At 39.6% G+C, this 22132-nt stretch overlaps 1 protein-coding gene across 1 annotated transcript in view; it reads right to left on the bottom strand.

The window, feature by feature from the left end:
* Positions 1–3691: 3691 nt before the first annotated feature.
* The window catches only part of ANKRD50 (ankyrin repeat domain containing 50), a 43942-nt gene continuing 25501 nt past the window's right edge, over positions 3692–22132 (bottom strand). The window contains exons 3-5 of the mRNA XM_076337256.1: positions 21379–21608; positions 9496–13043; positions 3692–7144 (exon numbers count right to left, since the gene is read on the bottom strand). Coding sequence (XP_076193371.1) covers positions 9499–13043; positions 21379–21608 — 3775 coding nt within the window. The 3' untranslated portion in view covers positions 3692–7144; positions 9496–9498. The remainder of the gene's footprint in view (positions 7145–9495; positions 13044–21378; positions 21609–22132) is intronic.

The following is a 22132-nucleotide window of genomic DNA, read 5'->3' as shown; positions in this document are numbered from 1 at the left end:
ATAATGGAAAGAAGAGAATTTTATTGCTTACCTGAATTTAAATTAAAAAAATCTCTTTCCCCTAGGAGATGCAGACCGAAAACAAGTTACATCAAAGAAGTTACAGGGGGAAAAAACAACCCCAAACCCCAACAGCTTATTCTGTTTTGTCCCCCAAACTCTCCTCTCTGGAATCTTGGTATTTTCAGAGTATCAACTTCACCAAGAAATCTGTAATTTCATCGGGAACCGGGAGGTTCCTTTGCTGGCAAGCTCCCTTAATAAAGACACCAAGCATCTTGCAAAGGATTCTTTAAAAACTTCCTGCCCTCTCCAGCAGTTCCAAGTAAAATAGACTGTCTTTCTCAATACAGATCTGGCAATGTACGTTATCATCACCATTCTAGCAGTTAAAAAAAAAAAAAAAAAGGAAAGTCTTTAACATGGTCAAATGAAATATTATGAATACCCACTTTAACTTACCCTGTTTTGGCCTTTCCATTACACCCATCGCCTGCTTATTTAACCAACACTTTTCTGTATACTTTCTTCTCTTTTGGGAATACTAGCTTTGCATGCAGGGGAAAAAAAAAAAAAAAGTATCAGCCTATGTACAGGTGCTGTTCCCCAGCAGGAAGTGTTTATGATTTGTCCTAGGTCTGTAATGAACAAAACTTAATCACAAGCTGGAGAAGTGGGCCCGTGTGAACCTCATGAGGTTCAACAAGGCCAAGTGCAAGGTCCCGCACCTGGGTCGGGGCAACCCCCGGTATCAATACAGGCTGGGGGATGAAGGGCTTGAGAGCAGCTCTGCCGAGAAGGACTTGGGGGTGCTGGTGGATGAAAAGCTGGACATGAGCCGGCAATGTGCGCTCGCAGCCCAGAAGGCCAACCGTATCCTGGGCTGCATCCAAAGCAGCGTGGCCAGCAGGTCGAGGGAGGGGATTCTGCCCCTCTACTCTGCTCTGGTGAGACCCCACCTGGAGTCCTGCGTCCAGCTCTGGAGCCCTCAGCATAAGAAAGACACGGACCTGTTGGAGCGGGTCCAGAAGAGGGTCAGAAAAATGATCAGGGGGATGGAACACCTCTCCTATGAAGAAAGGCTGGGAGAGTTGGGGTTCTTCAGCCTGGAGAGGAGAAGGCTTCGGGGAGATCTTATTGCAGCCTATCAGTTCTTAAAGGGGGCTTATAAGAAAGATAGCGGCAGACTTTTTAGCAGGGCCTGTTGTGACAGGACGAGGGGGAATGGCTTTAAATTAAAGGGGGGTAGATTTAGACTAGATATAAGGAAGAAGTTTTTTTACGCTGAGTGTGGTGAAGCACTGGCACAGGTTGCCCACAGAGGTGGTGGGTGCCCCATCCCTGGAAACATTCAAGGTCAGGTTGGACGGGGCTCTGAGCAACCTGATCTAGTGGAAGATGTCCCTGCCCACGGCAGGGGGGTTGGACTAGATGATCTTTAGAGGTCCCTTCCAACCCAAACTATTCTATGATTCTAAAAATACAACCGTATCTTTAAATCAAATCATAATCCAACTGCCAGGCTTTGACTAGAGAAACTGCAGTATGTGCCTGGGACAGCGTTCAAACTTTTTGCGTTTTTATTTGCTCCCAAACCAACTTGTGAATCAAAAATTTCTAGCCTTAAACCCACCAACTTATTTAGCTGAAACTTTAGAGTTGTGGTTTTCAGGCTTTTTGATTTGCAAATGCCTAAGGCCCCCTGATGAATTCAAGTCGTCTGATAATCGGTTTGCTTTTTTTTTTTGTTACCGTTTTATGAAGCCCTTAAAATTCATTCATGAATCATCAGGGTTTTGCAGACCACAGATGGAAAACCACTGTTTAAAGGGCAGCAGCTTGCCCACATTATGCAAGTCAGACTTCTCATCTTAACTCTGCGAACTATCATTTAAAAAACAAAATAATAATAAAATTTAGGAATAGTAAACAGACTGGGACGAGGGTTTCTGGAACCTGGCCTGTTTAACGCAGGCCAAGAACAAGTAAAACAGAAGAACCTCTGTAGCAGATTAACATGCAGTAAGAACAATTCCGAACACAGTTACAGACTTGGAAGCTAAAGATTTTAGTCCCCCCAAACAGGCTAGTCAACTGAATTGCATAGTGCTTCTTTGTAAAACCATTTTCTTCAAAAAGTTTCTCACAAAGAATTTATTTTTCCCCCCAGAAACAGCGGATTGCGTTCTTAATAAATACAGTCCTTCAGCAAAGATCGACTCTCACTTGAAACGCACACCTACCTGATACAGCCAGCGGCACTGGGTCGCTTGCCCTCTGGCTAGAGATGCAACGCCCTTCTGCCAGTGGGCTGTTAGAGATTCAGACATGAAGCCTGAATTAGTGCTTCAACTGAAAGAAACCGTTAAACCAGAGATAACCGCTTGGAACCTTCCAGATTCGAAGAAGTGGCAATTCTTTTTCTGATTAGCTGTATCTGGCGTAGCCGTTTCCTACGTCATCCCTCCCCATCTCCTGGTTTTTCAAGGATACACAACAGCAATGGCTGAAAGCTACTGTACCTCTGGCACGAGTCCCCTGCACAAACATTGGAGCGAGCCCCAAAAGGCAACTACAGAACAGACTGGGGAGTCCAAAATGAGCTAATGAGGCACAGAGATGAAAAAAAGGTCCCAAACCGAACCACAAAATCCTTTACTGTTTTCTTAATCCATCAGAAACAATTACAGGATGCAAACTAAATTCCTGAAGATGCAAGATTTTATCACAGGAGTCTGTTAGGTGTTATTTTGCTCTAGCTTAAAAATCTATCTGTAATTGTAGTTCTGTGACTTGGCTGGTCCAATACAAACTCACAAGAACAGAAGTGAGAACAGTAGGTCTTTCTGGGACACCAGCAAATTAGATTTTCATTCTAAAGGTCAATTTGTTTGTATTACCTACATATAAATTCGGAGACTTCTTTAATAAAATGATTTGCCAAGTACATTTCTCAGTCCCATACCCTATTTCTGTGACTCTTTGTAGCATAAAATGATTAGGATTTAAATCAATGCCAAATTCTCATTGGTGTCTCTCAGAGGGCCTCCAACTGAAAAGCTTTTAGTTCACTGTGCCAACGAGTCCCAGCTTTCTTTTGGAAAATACATGCAATACACAAGCCAAATTGTTGTAAAGATCTCACAGAAGATGTGAAGCATTATTCAACATGATTGTTTATATTCCACAGAATAAGAGATTAAAAACAGGTGTTGAATAATTTTATTTAAATATTATTACAGTGATTATCTGAAGAAAATGTGTGTCTCTGGAACGTAATACAACTTACTCAAAAGATTAATTCAGTGAAAAAGATTCTTTGCCTCAATGAAACATAGCCACTGAACTAACGCATCTCATACTTTGTTATTTCAGACAAAGAACTTAACAAAAGAGGGTCAATAATTATTGTGAGAAACCACAGAAATATACAGAAAACAAGTCAACGGTTACCGACAACTTTGTCATTCTCCTAATCTTAGGAATCAGTCGACCCGTGAGCACCAACAGCTGGAAGCAGCGTGAACCAGCATACATGGAGGTAAACCTGAACCGTCATTTGCAGAAGGCACAGCCAAACTCTTCCTTCACACTCAACAACTCTGCAGAGAATCATGATGGGTGTATCATCTAAAGCAGAAGTGAGACAAGATCACAGGGGCAAATGGGATTATTGCAATGACTGGAAAACTTCTCTCTCCTACTTTTTTTAATAACAAGTTCAAGAAAAATGAGTAGCCGCCATCAATAAGCAAGCTTTTCCTTAAACTGAAAATAATACAGAGAAACACTGATCAAAGAGATCATTAACAAACACCATTTGAAGAGGTAAAGAACTTACAGCGACTGAACTACTGAATTTATTGGCCCTCCTGGTATATAATCGTCATTTTAAACAAAAGAACGTGCAGTGAATTTTCTCCTGCAAAACGCTCGGGCTTGACTCAGATTAACGCGAAAAAGGTCAGTTGAGTGATAAGCAGGGTCATAGGAATTAACGTCAGGGTCTGAGTTTTGCTAGCCCAGACTGCCGGCTGGACACATACATCGTGTTTCATTAAGTACTACACAAATGTTAATCAAGTTTAATAACCTTTTCCTGAGATGTCCCAGGAAACGAGGTAGTAAAATTAAAACAGTTAGATGTCTGCTGAAAAGCAAATATATTTATTATGCACTTTCATATACACAGGGATTTTCGCTTAATATAATACAAGGAATAAAATAAAAATTTTACAATGTGAAATTCATTCAATGTACATTAAAGGCTATTTACAACCCACTCCAGGAAAAACAGTCGATCTGCAAATCAAGTTAACTGAGGAGTTCAGATGGGGAACACTAAGCATAACAGACATTTGCATAGCAGAGTAACTGATGAGGGAAAATACCTTTTTATTTTTAAATAAATGGTAATGTTTTCAATACTGATCACAGAGAAGACAAAAATGCATCAATTGTGCCTCTGTATCTCTTAATGCATTTCTCTTTTGAAGAGTTTTTCCACGTGCATACAGTATTGATATCTGTGTCCACAAAACCGTCTTTTCCCTAGCGCTCCCATCAAGAATTTTAGACGTCTTGTGGAGATGACCTTGGAAGGACCAGTGAAATGGGATGAAGAGAAACAGGATCCAGGTTTTATTCAGGTTTTTTAGGTTGTGAGAACCGTTACATTGCCAGAAGGAACCGTGCTGAGTCACAGCTATGCAACTCCATTCACCTCCACTTGATTGTACAGATGTGAAAGAGCAGAGCGGAACAGAGCAAACAACAGGGGGAACAGCAGCTTTTCTTTGTACGCAAAACCCTCACAAATGATGATATTAAAAATCACACGCAACAGCAATGTGGAATTACACAGACCTTCTGAGAAAGCAGATGTTTTAAAGCAAGTCATGCTCTCTTCCAAAGCGATACTCAAAATCTGTAAGAGTTGTCATTCTGAAAACATTTTCAACAGGTCTACTTTCTGCTGATTTGGATATGAGGTTTCCCCACTAACTGTTTTAAATGTAAATATTATTCACACAAAAACCGTCAGGCTATCTGTAAGTTGTGGCCCCTTGTGAAACTGGCCATATTTTTACGTCCTCTGTCCACAAGGTGCAATTAATAACAACACAATAAAATTAAATAAATATAATCCCAATGACAGTCAAGGTCAGTAGAAAAATGTCGGCATTGAGGGATCATCCCTTTCTACAGAAAACATACATCTAATAACTAAGGAAAGTTGTATTCTTGCACAGTATTGCAAATGTACTGTACTTGAGGTTCGGAACAAGTTTGCTGAGAACATTTTGGTACTCTCTCTTTACTGAGCCACCAACCCTCTTAAGGCCGTTCTGCCAGACTCCTGTTATGTTTATTTTATAATTGTCCCACGGGGACAAGAAAATTCAATACATGAAACATTCAGAATAATCAATATTGCCGTGTGTCAACTTTCAACATCTAATTTTACTATATGCTGAATGCCTGACTATAAAAGATTCTTTTTACATTTAGTAACAAGCAAATAAGAATGGAGGTGCAAGATATTAAAAAAACGATGTTCTGATGATTGTTAATCATAATAACAAGACATGGAGCCCTTTAGTGCCTCAGCATATGCACTACATATACATCCAGGGGCCATTTATCAAAGTTTAAGGATAGCCATACATCTAATTAATCCTCTATGAAAAATAACCGCAGCTTTCTATCATCTTATTTGTGGAATGATCAGAATTAGAGTATGAAAAAGATGAATCCCAAGCCTTTAGAAGAAATACTCACATACAAAAATAGGCTTCTTTTCTAAAGAGCAAGGCTGTGTAATGGTGAATAGTAGAATATAGCTTGCATTTTTAGGAGAAAATAACCCACTTGTTTCATTTTATCACTCACTGAGCCGTGCAAGTAAGATGTGCACATTCAAAGGAAAAATTCATACTGTTCACTTTCACAACAATGGCCTTGATTTTGCTCTCTTTCATAGAAGTAAAATTGTTCTGCTGTAAGAGTGGGGAACCAGCTTTCCATTATCCATAGATAGACTATCCAGGCTGCCAACTAACCATGCTCCAGGTACAGAGATACTCACGCTGGCTCTACCTAATCCATCTGAAGCAGTAACCACATTCATACAAGTTTGTGCTTTAAAGAGTTATTGTCTCAGGACAGAGCTAACTCAGCAATCTCTGTACTCCCCAGGCAACGGTATTACTAACCGTTTGCTCTTCCATTGTACTCTCACTGTATATTCTCTCAGCCTCATTAACAAAGCATCTGTATTTTCCACCGTTTGTTTTACCGACATTCTCAAGACAGTCCTTTACCTTGGAAAAAAGAGCGAGCTGTTTCTAACGTATAAAGATATACATGAAAGCAGGATCAGACCTTTTACCTTAGCACCTAAAACATACCCATGTTCAGTTACCTCATTACCGTAACAGTAACGGAGGCCATTTAAGATCAGGTGTCCAAGACCAAATTTGCCTATTGCTTTCAGTGGTCACAGCCTGCCATCCAGATTTTGCCTCTTAAAAATCCCAAAGATACTGCAGATGGTTGCAGTCCCGACTCCTTTGCTACCACTGAACAGCTATTACACAGACAGAACGCGCAAGTACAGTATTTATAAAATACTGTCACAAGACTTGTATTTCTGGAGAGAACTTTTTGAAGTACACAGGGAACCGACCATACATTACAACAATGCAAATGTGACAAACTGTTCGCTTATTTTCTTTAGCCACAGGAAAATAAATACAAAAAGCACTGCCTTTCCATACACAGTTCACTGTGGCACATGCACCTCTACCAAGCGTTCTGGAATAGGACATCAGAATTCCTTGTTCTTACCATTTTCAGCTGTTGTCAGGGAAATACAGCATATATCTTTCTGCAATTAAAAAAAAGTGCTCATTCTGTGTATTAAATACAAAGTACACAAAATAAATTTTTGAAGCACAGAGGGTTATACTAGGAAGGCAGCCTGAAAATGTAGGCACGTTACAGTAATTAAGGTAACTGTACTGTAGTAATCACATTCTTGAATTTCTAGGTGGACTAAACAAGCATTGTATGCTTTCATCCCAGCCAGCTGATAAATCATTCGGAGCAGAAGCGCTTCTGTTCATAGCATCATGGAATTGGCCTACAAGTACAAAACAGAAACGTTAAGTTTTGAAATATTCCGTAATACCAACAGCGTTGTCAGAGAGCGAGCTATGTAATTCCGATTAAAGTTAAAAAGCACACAACACCACACCAACGATGAAAAGCATTTCCTGCCTAACTCAAAGCCCATGATTGATTCCCTGTGCTCTCTACCATCCGAAGCGGCTACAAGGTCCTCACAGCAGGAGAGCTTCCCGACTAGAGCTCGGAAGCGGCAGCCAGGGAAGGAAAGCCGTTCCTCAGGTGCTCCCGTAGAGTATTTCTGATGTGATTCTCCACAGGTGACCGATTTATTCACTGGTCAGGGAAATTACTATTTTTGTGCTCCAGACTTGGCAAAACAGGAGGTAAATTATAGCCTGCGCCAAGCAATTCATAATCCACACAAAATTGTTTTAAACTTCCGTATTTAAAGTGAAGCTATGAAAACTTTAGTTAGAGAAAAAGCAAAAGGAACTAGGTTAGTTGTCCATCACCTTATATGTTTAGTCACTTGCATAAACAAGTACTTCACAGAGAAAATCCCTGAATTTTCAGTAAAGCACTATTTGTTCCAGATAAAGCAAAGCCCAATTCGAGTTTCAAAATTCTATGTGAAGTGTTCCAATTTTCTTTTACGTGCTTTGTTTATATTTTAAAATTAACAAAGATGGAAAATTCATCAAAACTAGTCTTTTGATGAAAGGTCGGGTCAAATCTATACATCCTACGTCAGAACCATACAAATTATTTACAATAAAGTGTAACATGAAGGCAAGCACTGAACGTCAGGCGCAGGTACAGAAGAGTTAGGAAATACAATTCTTAATTATACATTTTAATATGTTTTATGGAGGCAGGAAAAAAATTACAAACAAATTTAAATCCTGTTTGGACACGATGTAGAACTGTGGGAATCTAAAGTCCTTTTGACTTTTATGAAGATTTAGGGCCCATTCTCTCTCACCTGCTTATTCCTCTCTATGCTTGCTCCTGTTGTCCCGCCTCTTCACTTCTGCCTGCCCCACAGCTCATCTGACCCTTTGCTAATATTTGGATTTTACAAATGTGCAGGCTTTAGTATATGGCTTTTTGAAACACTGTTATTGTTTCAAATATTTTAATTTAACCAAAATGCCAACCCCAAGGAAACATCTTGGAGTCCTGCACAACATTCTAACGCTCTGCAGTTCAAAGGAGACCTCAGCTCCATTTAAAGAGATGCATTCCATTAAAGTGAAATCCACTTCCAGGACATTTCAGGAAAAACCCTGTCTGTGTGTTTTTGACAGCTGAAAGCCTCCCATTTGTGGATTCTGCACCACCTGCAACAGTCCTAGAAACCTGCAGTCTTTGATGACTTGCGGCAGAACCGAGTCAGCTAGTGAGAACCGTCTTGTTCCAAGGAACAGCATTCTGATCCATCAAAAATGCAGCATTTACACAAACAAAACATATGTTTTCAAAAATAAGCAAATAAGCAATGAGATGTGCATACATTTCATAAAGATGCTGCTTCTTTGAAATTCAAATAGAAAATATATTAACACATTCCCCAAACCCTAAAAAAGATAAACCTCATCAGGAACAGGGAGAAAAATAGTTCTATTTTAGCTGACTCACTGACAATTCATGTCTGAAAAAGCTACGTAAAATTCCTTCTGCAGCTTAAAATTCAGTATGAGAGAGAAAGTGAGAAATCTAAATGAACTCCACTGATTAAGAACTACAGAATGGTCAGAAAATTGGTACCATAACATAGATTCTAATCTTGCTCTGAGGAATGCCATCTCTTTTATAGGAGGGTTACCTTCACAGGAACAGAAATATAAAATCAAAGCTTTAGTGTAGTATTTGAAGTTTTTAATTTGTAGATAATTATGCTACTGAGATTTCACATTTAAAATCCAAATTCACAAAAGTGGTTGCCTGTAACTTACAAGAATCTTCAGAAACTTCCTGAAAAGCATTTTTATAAATAATGAAATAACTACTGTATCTGAAAATATCACGTATTAAAAATCCCAGCTGTCCTTACGTTTGAAAAGAAAGTTCCAAATCAATGCTACATGCAACTTGCTGTTTTATTCAGTCACGTATCAAAGACAGTGGGGTATGATTTGAGCAATCAGAATTTAACAGAAAATATGATGGTGATGCAATTCCTCTATGGTTGATGCTTTTAAACGACAGCAAAACAAATACTTGCCAGGTTAAGACTTTAACATTCACGGTTTTAATTAAGAAACAATTATGATGATAAAACGACAATGAAAGGCAATTTTAGCGTATTTAAAACGCACACGATGAAATACACGCATTTGCTTCCTTCATGACCGGACAGGTTACCTTTTATAATGGTGTTTCCTTCTTGTAGTTGAAACTTGGGTCGCTACCTTCAATCTGAAGTTTTAAGGCTTGCTTAAGGCTGAGCTCTGTCTCTGCGGGAGGATAGCCTTCCAGTACCTCCTGATGCCCTCTATCCTGCACCGTTCGTGGGACAGAAACCCTACCGAGAAAAACCTGATTGCTCTGAAGATGGTAATTTGGATTCGTCATAATTCCGTTTCTCTTCTTCTGTTCTCCGCTCTGTTGGTGAATTAGGAACTGTTGCTGAGATCGACCAACTTCTTGCTGAGCTGGCGGGACCAAAATTTTGCACTGTGGCTCTGCCGGCATTGATTTAAGTGGCACACTTGTCCCAGATTTGGCAATAGGTACTCGTTTATCAAACTGAGTCATTTCATACTCTAACACTTTTGGTTGGGAGGAACTACTTTGTTTTATTTTTTTTCCAGCTGACCCAGATTTGCTGGAGTTGTCCGTTTTCCCCCCTTTGTTAGCTTTAGTTGATTTCAAACTAGGTTTTACTTGGCTCCATTCAAATTCACTACTTGGTGAATTGTGATTTTGACTCAGGGAATGAGTTGTGGAAGAAGGAGAAACAATAGACTGCCTACTTCTGCTGCGTGGCAGGGAATGCTGCTGTATTTGCTCTGTGAATGACAGGCTGTGGAAACTATCAATGGGCACTGTCTGAGCAGTCGCAGTCGACGATGTGGTGCGGAGAGAAGAATTTTTGGAACTTTTCAGGGAATTATTTGATAAAGATGACTTCTGACGGTCAACCGTAGAATCAGGCGACTCCGAAGGAGAACTGAAGGCGTGAGCAGGCCCATTAGATAAGCCACGCATACTAGGCTGCATATCTCCACCAGTACTCCCTGAACTATTTGACTTCATTGTTAATGACTGCATTTTAGAGGAGACTGACTGTAAGGGTTTTTGCTCCATTGTGTGGACTGGAGATGGAGTGCAACCATTCAGAGTAGACGCACCATATTTTTCCAGCAATTTAATAATCTGAGAGTGTCCATTTTTAGCTGCAACACGCATAGCAGTGCGCCCAAACTGGTCGGCGTGATTTGGATCAGCACCATGCTCCAGTAATATCTGGACAACGTCAATGTGCCCTTCTTGGGCTGCAATGCAGAGTCCAGTAGCACCTTGATTACATGTATGGTCAACCAGAGCTCCATGCTCAATGAGAAGCTGCACTACCTTCACATGACCTTGCCATGCAGCAGACTGCAAAGCTGATCTCTTCTCATTATCTGCAGCATTCACATCAGCATGGTATGTTATCAGCACCTGTACCATCTCCAAATGGCCCTGCCAGCAGGAAACATGGAGTGCTGTTCTTCCTTCAGCATCACTTGCTTCTACGTTTGCACCATTTTCTAAAAAATACTCAGCCATCGTAAGCTGGTTTTCTAATGCTAAGATATAAAGTGTTGGCCGGCCATCAGCATCTTTGTAGTTTACATCTGCTCCATGGCTGAGCAGTAGTTCAACTATATCTCTGTGACCTTCTAAAGCAGCAACCCGGAGAGCGTTTCTCCCATCATAGCCTCTCTGATCAATGTTGGATTTATTTTCCAGTAATATCTGCACACAATCATAGTGACCTTCTTGTGCAGCTAATATGAAAGGTATACGTCCATCGTTATCAATTTCATTTGTTCTAGCACCTTGTTCTATAAGAGCTTCACATATCAACCTGTGACCTTCAAAAGCTGCCATATGCAAAGGTGTCCAGCCTGCATCGTCTCTATGATTTTCATCTAGCCCCCTGTCCAGCAGAGTCCGTACTACTTCAACGTTGCCTTGCGCAGAGGCTATGCTCAGAACCGTTCTCCCTTCACTATCAATGCTATCAACAGCTGCACCCCAAAATAAGAGAGTGTTTACAACTGAAGCATGGCCCATGGAGGCTGCTGCCAGAAGTGGCGTACGACCATTGTTGTCTGTGTGATCAACATCAGCTCCTCCTTCTAGAAGCAGATCAACAACATCTACATGTCCTTCATAAGCAGCTACCAGCAGTGGAGTCATGCCGTCTTTATCGCAATGGTCAACTTCAGCACCACGGTCAATTAGAAGACTAACCACTGAGGCATGTCCCTTACTGGCTGGTACACAAAGCGCAGCGACAGAGAGCGCAGTCCTTCCATCCACATCCTCATGGTTTACCTCTGCACCATGGTCCAGCAGGTGCTCCACGATCTCTTTATGCCCCATGTACGCGGCTGCAATCAAAGCTGTTCTGCCCTCATTATCAGCTTTATTAACTTCAGCACCATGTTGAAGCAGATTCAGCACAATATCTTCATGTCCTCCCCAAGCTGCTGCTCTCAGCGCCGTTCGACTATCAGCATCTGCACAGTCCACTTTGACTCCAGCATATAGGAGCGCAGAAACCACCTCTGTGTGCCCACCCCACGCTGCAGATCGCAATGCCGTCCAGCCATCATGATCAGTGTGATTAACATTAGCCCCACATCCGATCAAGCAATTGACAACCTTGGTATGTCCCTGCCGAGCAGCTAAGGTAAGTGCTGTTTGCCCATGACTATCTTCTATCTCTAAATCTGCTCCCCTTGAAACCAGTAAGTTAACGACATCGAGATTGCCGCTGTACGCTGCATTGGCCAAGAGCGTTCTCCCGTTGGAATCGCACTGGTTTACTGATGCCCCGTTGTCCAACAAGGTGCGAATGGAATCTTCTCTCTCCAGAGCCTGCCGAACAATGCAAGACGTGCGGTCATCTTCACTGTTGACGTGAGCACCAGCTTTTACCAGTAGCTGTAATACTTCTTGTTCTTTAGGAATTAAGGTTGACAGGGAGTCTTTGACAGGTGTGCCATTCCATATCATCCATAAAGCCAGCTCTGAAGTCTCTAACTGTAAATTTGAATTAATTAGATGCAATGCAAACTCTTGAGCTTCTAACGGTGTTAAATCCTTTGCTCGGCAAGTGTAACTCATTGCCAGCATTCTGTGTCCCTCTGCAGCATTACACAAGTATTTCTGTGTACAGTGCTTTACATCTAGCAACCATTCTGCAAAACTGTAATGAAACAAGATTTTTGTATTTCCAAGCCCATCGACAAGGACTTTTGACAGGACATCCAATTTGCGTTGAAAGTCTTCCATCGTCAACGTCATATTTTTGGTCCACACTGCATGATACAATTCCGTTGTGGTTAACGGCCTACAGGCTGCAAGAATTACATTAAGAATAGGCTGGACTTTTGCAAATTGTTTTCTCACAAAAAGTCTCTGACAGAGCCAAAGGTATAGGCCATTTAACGTTCCCGGAATATCACGGATCTCTCGTAGCATAATAAAATTCTCCACAACTCCATCTAGGACACGTTCCAGATACAAAAAGCAACCGCTGCTTTTGATGTGAAGCTGATTCAGCATTTCTGCAGTTTCTTTTGTGAGATGTTGTCTCAGTGCTTCTTCCTGATCTAAACGATGCAGAATATATTGTTGCACATCTTTCACAATATAAGCCTTTCGTAGATCATCCAGACTTATTTTTCGAAAACCTATTAAAAGGGAAGAAAGTCGTTACTATTTCTGACCTAGTTTTGCTTAACTCAATGTTAAAAAAAAACAAATAAGAGACAGACATTTCTGGGTATGGAACACCCACAATAATATATTTTGTGTGTACACACAGTGAATGTAAATTAATAATAATAGCAGAGAACTGTGATAATAGACACATTTTTATCATCATCGACTGTAAGAAGAAATACATGTTACTAACGATGAAAATTTCAAAAACCACTTTGAATCAGGCATTGTGTGTCTACCTTGGACAATACTAAACACCTAAGCAAAACCATCGGAACTGCAACCAAAATAAGATTATTAAGTATTATTATATTATTAAAGAAATAATCCCTTCTTCAATGTGGTTAACAATGGAATTCCAAATAATTTTCAGCTATTTAGATTAAGACAACTATTATATTAATATAATTATAGAAGCGGTTATTCACACCTGGTGCAGATGCATGATAAAATGTACCTAAATCACTTTAACTTGATCACCCTAGTTTCTTTTAAAAGCTTTTATGATATAGGAGAGAGAGACACTCAAAAATAGTTTTTAATACCTTTAGAACTCTGTGCACTGAAAATTATCTACTTTTTTCAAGTAAGGACTGAGTTTTAGATAAACACCCCGGTTCTTCGGTAGGTGACTCACTGTATAAGGAAACAGGTTCTCTCATAGTTATATGATCTCATTGTTTTTCCAATCTGTTTAGTCTTCAGAGGAAAAAAGGGAAGTCATTTCCTACATGCATACTGCGTACATCTCCTCCCTACACGTGTACATGTACACACGCCCCTGCCCAAAGCAAAGAGTGCTATTCTTAGCAGCACGTGCGAAGAAGTCCCTAGGGCAATCTCGGTGGCCGTAAGGCTCTCAAGAACGAGGCGGAATGAAGATGTAGTTGTACGGACTACACGGCTATCTCTGTCATTTAAAACATTTGCTTTGGTAGTGCCAAGTTAAGCATTTGATGAAGACCTACCCTCTTTGATTAATGACACATTACATCGTTTGAACACTACTTTTCCAGAAGCTACGGGAAAACCGCAGAGGTCACAGACACAGCAGCTTAAACTACTGTGTTTTAGGCCAGAACTCTACCTCACTTCTCCAGGGACAGGCTGTAATCTCTTCCTCCAGTATAGCAGATTGCACACACTTCCTTACAGTCAGCTCAGCTAGTCATAAAAAAACCCCAACAACCCAACTTCACTTTTCAAACCAAAGCAGTTACTAACCTCCAGATTATATTGAAGGAGAAGCAACCATAGAGCAACGCATTCAACACAATTTTGGCCCCATCTCCATGGAACAAAGAATTTTAAGTGAGACTCTGAAGAATGTTATTTTCAGATCTGTGTTTTTATTGTATTTTAACATTCTGTGGATCAAACTGCTTAGTCTGTGAGCTTGTTCTGACTGAAAATTCAGCCTGATAACAGAGCTGTGTTTTTTGTTCCTGAGTGTCTTCAGCAGAGGTTCTGAATGTCACATTAAGCTCACTCTGTTGTTTGTTTAGTCTACATGAGCATTGTACAAACAGAACAGATTAGAACTGAGAGGCAAACTATGGTCATGTTATTAAGATATTTCTGCTTGCCTTATTAATTATGGTAGCGTTACAAATCTAACAGGACTAAATCAATAGAATACCTAAAACAAAATCATGCTTCTCCCCAAAACATAATTACTGAATAGGACACTTTTGCACAGTCACTTCTCAGGCTAAGACTACGCTAGTAAGATTGTCTACTTGAAGATTTTTCAGTGAGAAGGCCAGGAGGCAGAAAACAATTATTTTGGGGGATCCTTCTCCATTCCACAGAGGCTTTTTTTTTTTTTTCTTCTCTCAAAAGAAACACAGAACCATCTTTATCCACCGTAATTTGTCACAACTTCAAGTAACGTCCTAACCTGACCTGCAGAATGGCATAATTCATCGATCTACTATGTATTTGATGAAAATACTCTGCACGTAACTTTGTAAAGCCCACAATTCATGTACATAAGCCAGGTAAGAAACTTCACTGAGTAAGGACAGCCAGTGCCCTGTGATTCTGCAGATCCCAAGCGTTCACTTCAAGCGAAAGGCTGTTTCTAGGTTATGAACCTTCAGAAGACACAGAAGTGAAAACAAAGGCTTTAAAAACAGGGCATTGCTTGGTGCACGCATTCACAGTCGTATGCATACGCAGAGCTGTCACCAGACACAAGCGTCCCTTCGGTCATCTCATGTGTGGAGGGAACAGCTCTGTTTTGCTCAATTCAGAGCAAATGCAACCACTGCATTCACTCACCTTTCAGTTTTTTGAACCTCTCTGCTTCTCCTAGTCAGGTTTGTACCTGTCACTTGGCTGAATAAGAATAGGCACAGAGCTCTGAAAACCCCTTCTCCATGTGTTTAGTCATAAGTGACTCTGTTCACAACAGCCCCAATCTCTCACATTAATCCCATGCCCACATCCTTCCTCCCAATATATATCTGCGTATGTACGTTATTTTTATTTTTCAATTACTCAAGCGTTTTTTCAGTTTTTGCAGCAGTTGATTTCATTTCCCCCCAACAGGAAAACCTGCGATTCACATGACAGCAATCCTGAGATTTCAGCTCATGTTCAGCGCTGACTGACTAGTGACTGCACTCCACCTCCCCTGACTCCCAGCCTTCACAGGAAAACTTGCAGAGCGATAACTGTTTAAGCGTCTCAGTCCCTATATGTCTGCTTCAAAACCAAAAGACTCTTGCTTATCTTGCAGCGTTCTCTGAATACCAATTTTCATTTTGCTTCCCCACATGGGTGGGAAAGTGAACAAAACCATTTTGGATGTGATTTAAAAAAAAAACCCAAGCCCTCCAAAAAAATTAAAAAAGGAAGGGTTTGTGGTGGTTTCCCCCTCCCCGCCCTTGGATGAGGCTGTGTCATTACTTTGTTCCATATTAGGGTTAAAAATACTGCCCTACTCTGTACTTACCGGAGACATACCAAATGTCTAAGCACTTCAGCCAAGCAAATAAATTTCAGAAGACTTCAGAGCAGTGAATAATCCAGAAGTCAGTAATTTAAACAATTTGATCGGATGTATGTTCACGGAAGCTAAAAATTGTTTCTTTTCTTTTGTAATATTTCCAAATATTCCTTGTTAATGAGATCCTATATATCGTATCTGAAGACAAGTTTGTATAGCAATAAGCACACTACACTCACACAGATCTTCACACATCCCAGGGATGATATGCTCTTTAAGGGCTGGGATTAACAAACTGCCATTGTAACAGACTTTTGAACAGAAATAGGTTGTTAATTTTAACCACTGCACCATGCCATACTATAATAAGCAAATAATTCAAAAAAGGCCTTATAGATTTATTTTATTTTTTTTTTAAATCTCAAATTCTTGTTGCTAGCTTGAAGGAGGAAAACAAAGCTGTGTTTTTTCGCCCGATCTATCTAAATGAGGTCATTTTACATTTCCAAAGATCCTGCAAACATGCCTTTCAACCCTACCAGATACAATAAGTCACTTTCACGGACAAGAAGCACCAAAACATTAAGAGAAAGCTCATTTTGTTTCAGATGCATTCCCATGAACTACTTAACCTCAGCAAAACAGGAGTACAGCAGACAGAACTTGCAGTCCCGCGACCCTGCTTTTTGCATTGTTAAAATTTTTCTTACAACACATCACTTTCAACCCAATGGGAGCTCCAATATGGATTTTCCTGATTTATTAAATTCCTGGCAGTTCTGTAAACAAATCAGTTCCAAATGTATTTCTTGGCAAGATCTAGGGTCATTCAAAGGAAAGGAAAAAAGAAAGTATCTTGGCTATATAAATACTTTTACAGTATGTCAACCTTTTCAAACTTTGATAATAAAAAATAAGCTATTAACTAGTAGGTTCCAGTAAATACTTTAAAATATCCTCCTACTTTCGTATCTTTAAATACCTTTACATAAGTAAATTACAAAAGTTTTAAATACATTTTAATATATTTCATTTAACTGAATTGTTAACTTTAAAGTCATCTAAATGGTTAAAAACATGGCAATGATTTGGCATTAATAATTTACACTGCTGATCTAAGCATATATTAAATTAGGTATTTCTATGGCCATTTATGCACACCTGCTCAAAAAGAATAACGTATCCAGCAGAGTAAAATGCACCTGAAAACTCAAGCAGCACGCTTTGCTTCTAGTGCATTTGCAGTATACTATGCATTACGAACTTCACTGCATCTACCACAGGTGCTAAGAGACACTGAGGCTGAAATCTGCTGCTCTCACTGGTCCGTGTCGTTGCACAGAAGTTTATTTAGTTAGATTTACAGGTAACAGTCCCTTTGAAACAATTTAGTCTTCCCTCTTTAATTACAAAGCAAATAAGTTCAAAATTCACACACAACTTTTTACTAGGAAATATGAAATTCCCTAGTATTGCGTTTTCAAAGTGGTAATCAGAAGAAAGTGGTAATGAGAAGAAAGGAAACAGTAATTAAAAGCTCCCAGTTTATTTCCCAAGCCTTCTAAATAATTTTTTCCCAAACCCAAACCAAAGCAACAAGTAAACTTTTTCAAAGCTTTACTATTATAGAAGTAAATTTTACAACTATATAAATATATAAAAATTATCTTTTATAGTAAAAATCCAACTCCCATAAAGGTTTTAATGTAACATGAAACCACTCAAATAAATTCCAACCTCCAGTGAAAACTCAGAGGACAACTTAGATTTCCTTTTTTGAAGCAATCTCTCCTGAAGTGGCCTCACACCATTTATATTCTGGAATGGCAGCTGATGAGAAAAGGTTCCGTTCCAAATCAGGCAACTGATTTGATTTGGGGATTCAGCAATACGACTACCTGAGCAGCTTCAATTACCAAACAGTACGAGTTTTCTGGGTGCACAGAAGCTGGGTTGTGATTTTTTACTATATTTCTCTGAAGTTTTCACATTTTTGCTTATTTTTTAATTGTAGGAAAGGCTACAAGAAAAACAACCCTCCACACCTATTCAGACCAGAACCAGCAAAGAGCAGAAATATGAGAAAGAGTTATGCTCCCAGGATTTCTAAACCAGAATGAGTTTGGATAAATATCGGCTCTGAATAGCACCTGGCTGGCCGGAACTGAATGACAGATAAAAGAAGAGTGAAAAATGAATGAGAGATTGCCTGCTTTTGCCTACGGATAAGTGGGTGAATGGAGCTTAAGCTGCCTCTGAGGCTAAACTGAACCCTTCCACGTCCACTTTTGATTCTTTTTATTCTAGTTTCCAGGATCTTTCCAGTATCTAACGTTAACTTTATGCAAACTACAGCCCCCTGAGACGTGACATCTGCACGGGTTGTACCACACCGGTGCACTCATGCCTCACGCATGAGGAGGAATTCTTTAGATGAAGAATGTCCGTGTTTAACTGATGGGTATAATCAAGCCAGATGCCACAGACATTTGATTTGTGTGTGTAGCAAAAAAGAAGAAATTAAGTAAATGCCTATTAAAAAGCCTCTTTAAACCAATAATTAGAGCATTTGTACATATGCACTTTTCTCTATTTACCTTTATGCTGTTAATGAGAAGGTATCTGCTTTTCACTCAAACGTATCTAAATAAAATAGCCTGATTTTAAAAAGCCTAAAGTTTTTAAACAAACATGATGGATCTTTAAAAAAGGAATTTAATTTTGTAAGAACAACTGCTATACTTTCAAGATTTAGCCTCATTTTAGAAGAAGCATTTGTATTAGCTAATTAGCTGAAGCATAAAAAAAAAAAAATTGTATGTTCTCTGCCACTTTCAGGTTAGAGGGCTTTTTCAGTTATTTAGAAATACAAGGAAACTTTTTCTAACATTATAATAGAAAGATTGGAAAGACTCTGTTTAATGTAGCTGCTTGACTGTCCATACTGGTCGTCAAATGACAGCGAACGATGATGTGGGAGATAACGTGGGTAATTACGGGCGCAAGACAGAATAGTTACGTTTAGGGGAAAAGTCCATACGAAAAGCAAGGCATGATGTGGCAGTTGGTGACAGTGCACATGCAAGAGAAGGCAGGAGGACACACATTATCTGTTCCCCTCCTTTTTTACTCACTTGGCTGGCTTTTGCTCACTGTGGAGGGTGACCGCAGACTCATGCAGGCATCATTTTACATTTGGTTCATATTTTTGAGGTTGTCTCTGCAGCCACAAGAGGCAAAACCTTTTTTTTTTTTTTAATTAATGAAAGCTGAGAATCTGAGTAAGGGGAAAAATCTGTAGCACGTTGTGCTACTACAGAATCTGGGAATACAGAAGGGCCCATAACACAAGCTGCAGCAGATGCAGGCACAACTATTCAACTTTCATCAATAAGTCACCAACAAAAGTGAAGGAACAAAGAGGACCAGAATAAACACCCCTCCTCCTTTTCCCATTCTTAGAGTGGTAGGGATGATATATTCACCACTGGCAGCGGCAAGATGACAGTGGATGAGAAAGACTGGACTCCTTCTTCCATGTCATCACTTCTTCTAGCTAGGGAGATGCTTGCAGAACTCTCATCTGTACCGGCCACCCAAAAAAGAGCACCGTCAGGATGTATTGGAAGTATCAGAAATTCAGTACAAGAGCGTCCCAGAGTGCAGCGCACATTATACACCATCTATTTCTTCAGTCATGAGTGCAAAAAAATACTCATCATTGATGTTGAATTCTGCCTGCCGACCAGTTAAATAGCTTTATAAATTGGCTCAGCTAAAAGTAAACATTCAAATACCACAAAGGAGGAGAAGAGTTTGCCCCAGTAGAAGTGTTAATGACAGTCTATCCTTTGCAGGCTAGAACCAGAAAAGAAATGACCATTATCTCAAGTTCTGCAACACAAAGTTGCAAGGTATCTGAAGTTAACAGAAGCTTCAGCCATGCTCCTCACATCCTCACTATACCTTTCACAAACTTGAACATTGGCTGTAAAAAGGAAAATCATCCAACAGTGTTTTAAGCAGGCAACCGTCACATTGGCTGTAATGTCACAGTTTTCTTTCATAGTGGAAAAACCCACCACTTCCTCCAAATAGACCCTAACGTTTCTTCTCAATTTGTGTCCAATTATTTTGAGATTCATTCTTTCTTTGCTGTACCTTTTCCACAGTGAAGATGGGATTACAATATCAGAAGCCAACTTCCTTTATGCTATTCATCAAGTCATTCTCTGTGGAAATAAGAAATTAACTCATTTAAATTAAATTTATTTTAAAGGCATATCCATTAGTTCTGCTGATTTTTCCTGTCAGGAATTCCATCTGGAAACATACTTAGAAGACAACAGCAATTTTTTAGGACTAGTCTGAAACGTTATATGGTTCAATGGAAAGGAAATAAAACTGCTCTGAAGAAAGTTTTGTCTGTTTTTTTGGCAATGACAACGTAGCTAATCAGCCAAGTTTTGACAAAACTATTCCCATATGAACGCCCAAAGGAGCCCTGCGAAGCTACCCCAAAGTTTCCTTTAATTCTCACATACTCCCAAATACCAATCTTCATGTCTGCCACTGATTAATACAGTACTTCGTTCCAAAATGCAATTATCCCATTGACCTTTTGCCACTGTGGAAATGAGCAAGCCTATGGGTCTACGTTCTATAATCACATTTTTGTCCTAATTGTTGCCTTAATACACACAGGCTTTATACATAGGCCTGGAATCCTGTCTAGATATTGCCCTTTACTACATTTCAGAGAACTTCCAGTAACAATGTCATTACAGTGAAGAAATGATCTCAGACACAGTAAAGCCTGGATGAAGAAGCTGTAAAGAATTTTTTTTACTGTGCAACCTTTGCCAAGAGCATACTCCAAGAATCCACATCTACACTGTACCCCTCTCAAGTTCCACCTTCAAAGGTTATTCCCCGCTTTCTGAAAATAAGGGGAGAGATTTTAATGGGACATGGGGGGAAAAAAAAAAAAATAATCTTTTGAGGTTGTAAGGAATGGGTGTATACAGCCGACATACTTACGTACTTCCACATCACCTACACTGTTTCAAAGCTTCTTAAAACTAGCAAAGCAAGAGGAAAACTCAAAGCAGCCATATTCTTTCCAGATGTATTGCGAAGACATAATTTACCTCTAAAATACTTGGCTGATTTAAGCTTTCTATAGTCCTCAGTAAACTGGAATGTGTGTTTTTTAGAATTACCATTTTTGTGATTGTCATTTTTTAGAACTAAGCACGCATCAGTGCTTTCAACCATCACCGAGGGTCTTGTAAATACTACGTCCTAGTTACAGGCTCAGGTAACAAACAATTCCTATGCTCTCTACTCACCTGTAAACATTTTTGTAACAGCTTTACTCTGCTTGCGGGCAGAACACAGGAGGAGCAGCCAGGAAGGGAAGAACTCAAAGTGGCCAGCTAAAAGCTCGGCTATCGTTCCAGATAAACTCGTGGAAGTCTGTTCACCCTCGGAAACGTTACAGCCCTCGTCAACCGAATCTACGAGCAGGAAGAGGCTCTGCTGAGGGGGCTTCATTCCCAAGAGAGGGAGCAGAATGCACCTGTAAAGAACATAAAACAAAATCAGTATTTTAAAAGACATTTAACGATACATTGACTATCATACGGTCATTCGAATTGAAGCTATGATCAACTTAAAATGCAAAGTTATTTTTCAAACAGTCTAAGGAATTTTTTAAAATAGTTACCACAGAAAATACTGAGCTAAACTGAACTAACAGAAATAGAGACAGTTTGAACAGTCAGTGATGTAATTCTTGCTTAGGCAATATTACTTTTTAATGAACTTATAATTTATAACAGTACTTTAAAATGATGTAATGTTGTTCAAGGCTCATTGCAAGACTTGGAAAAATGTTGCTTCACTAAAAAAGAAGCTACTTGGTCTAAAGTTTAAGAACTTCATTACTGTTGTCTCTGTAACAACTACAAAGTTGTTGTTATTGCTTATCAGAAATGAATAGCAAACAATAGTTGCTCATGAAACAAAAGTCTAAATAAAAGACACATGAAATATCATAACTCAAAGAGTTCAAGTCTGAATGAATAACAGTTTTACAAAGAA

The sequence above is a fragment of the Aptenodytes patagonicus genome, chromosome 4, assembly GCF_965638725.1.
Source record: "Aptenodytes patagonicus chromosome 4, bAptPat1.pri.cur, whole genome shotgun sequence".
Classification (NCBI taxonomy): domain Eukaryota; kingdom Metazoa; phylum Chordata; class Aves; order Sphenisciformes; family Spheniscidae; genus Aptenodytes; species Aptenodytes patagonicus.
Note: the sequence above shows the minus strand (reverse complement) of the source record. Positions and strands in the feature narration are given on the sequence as shown.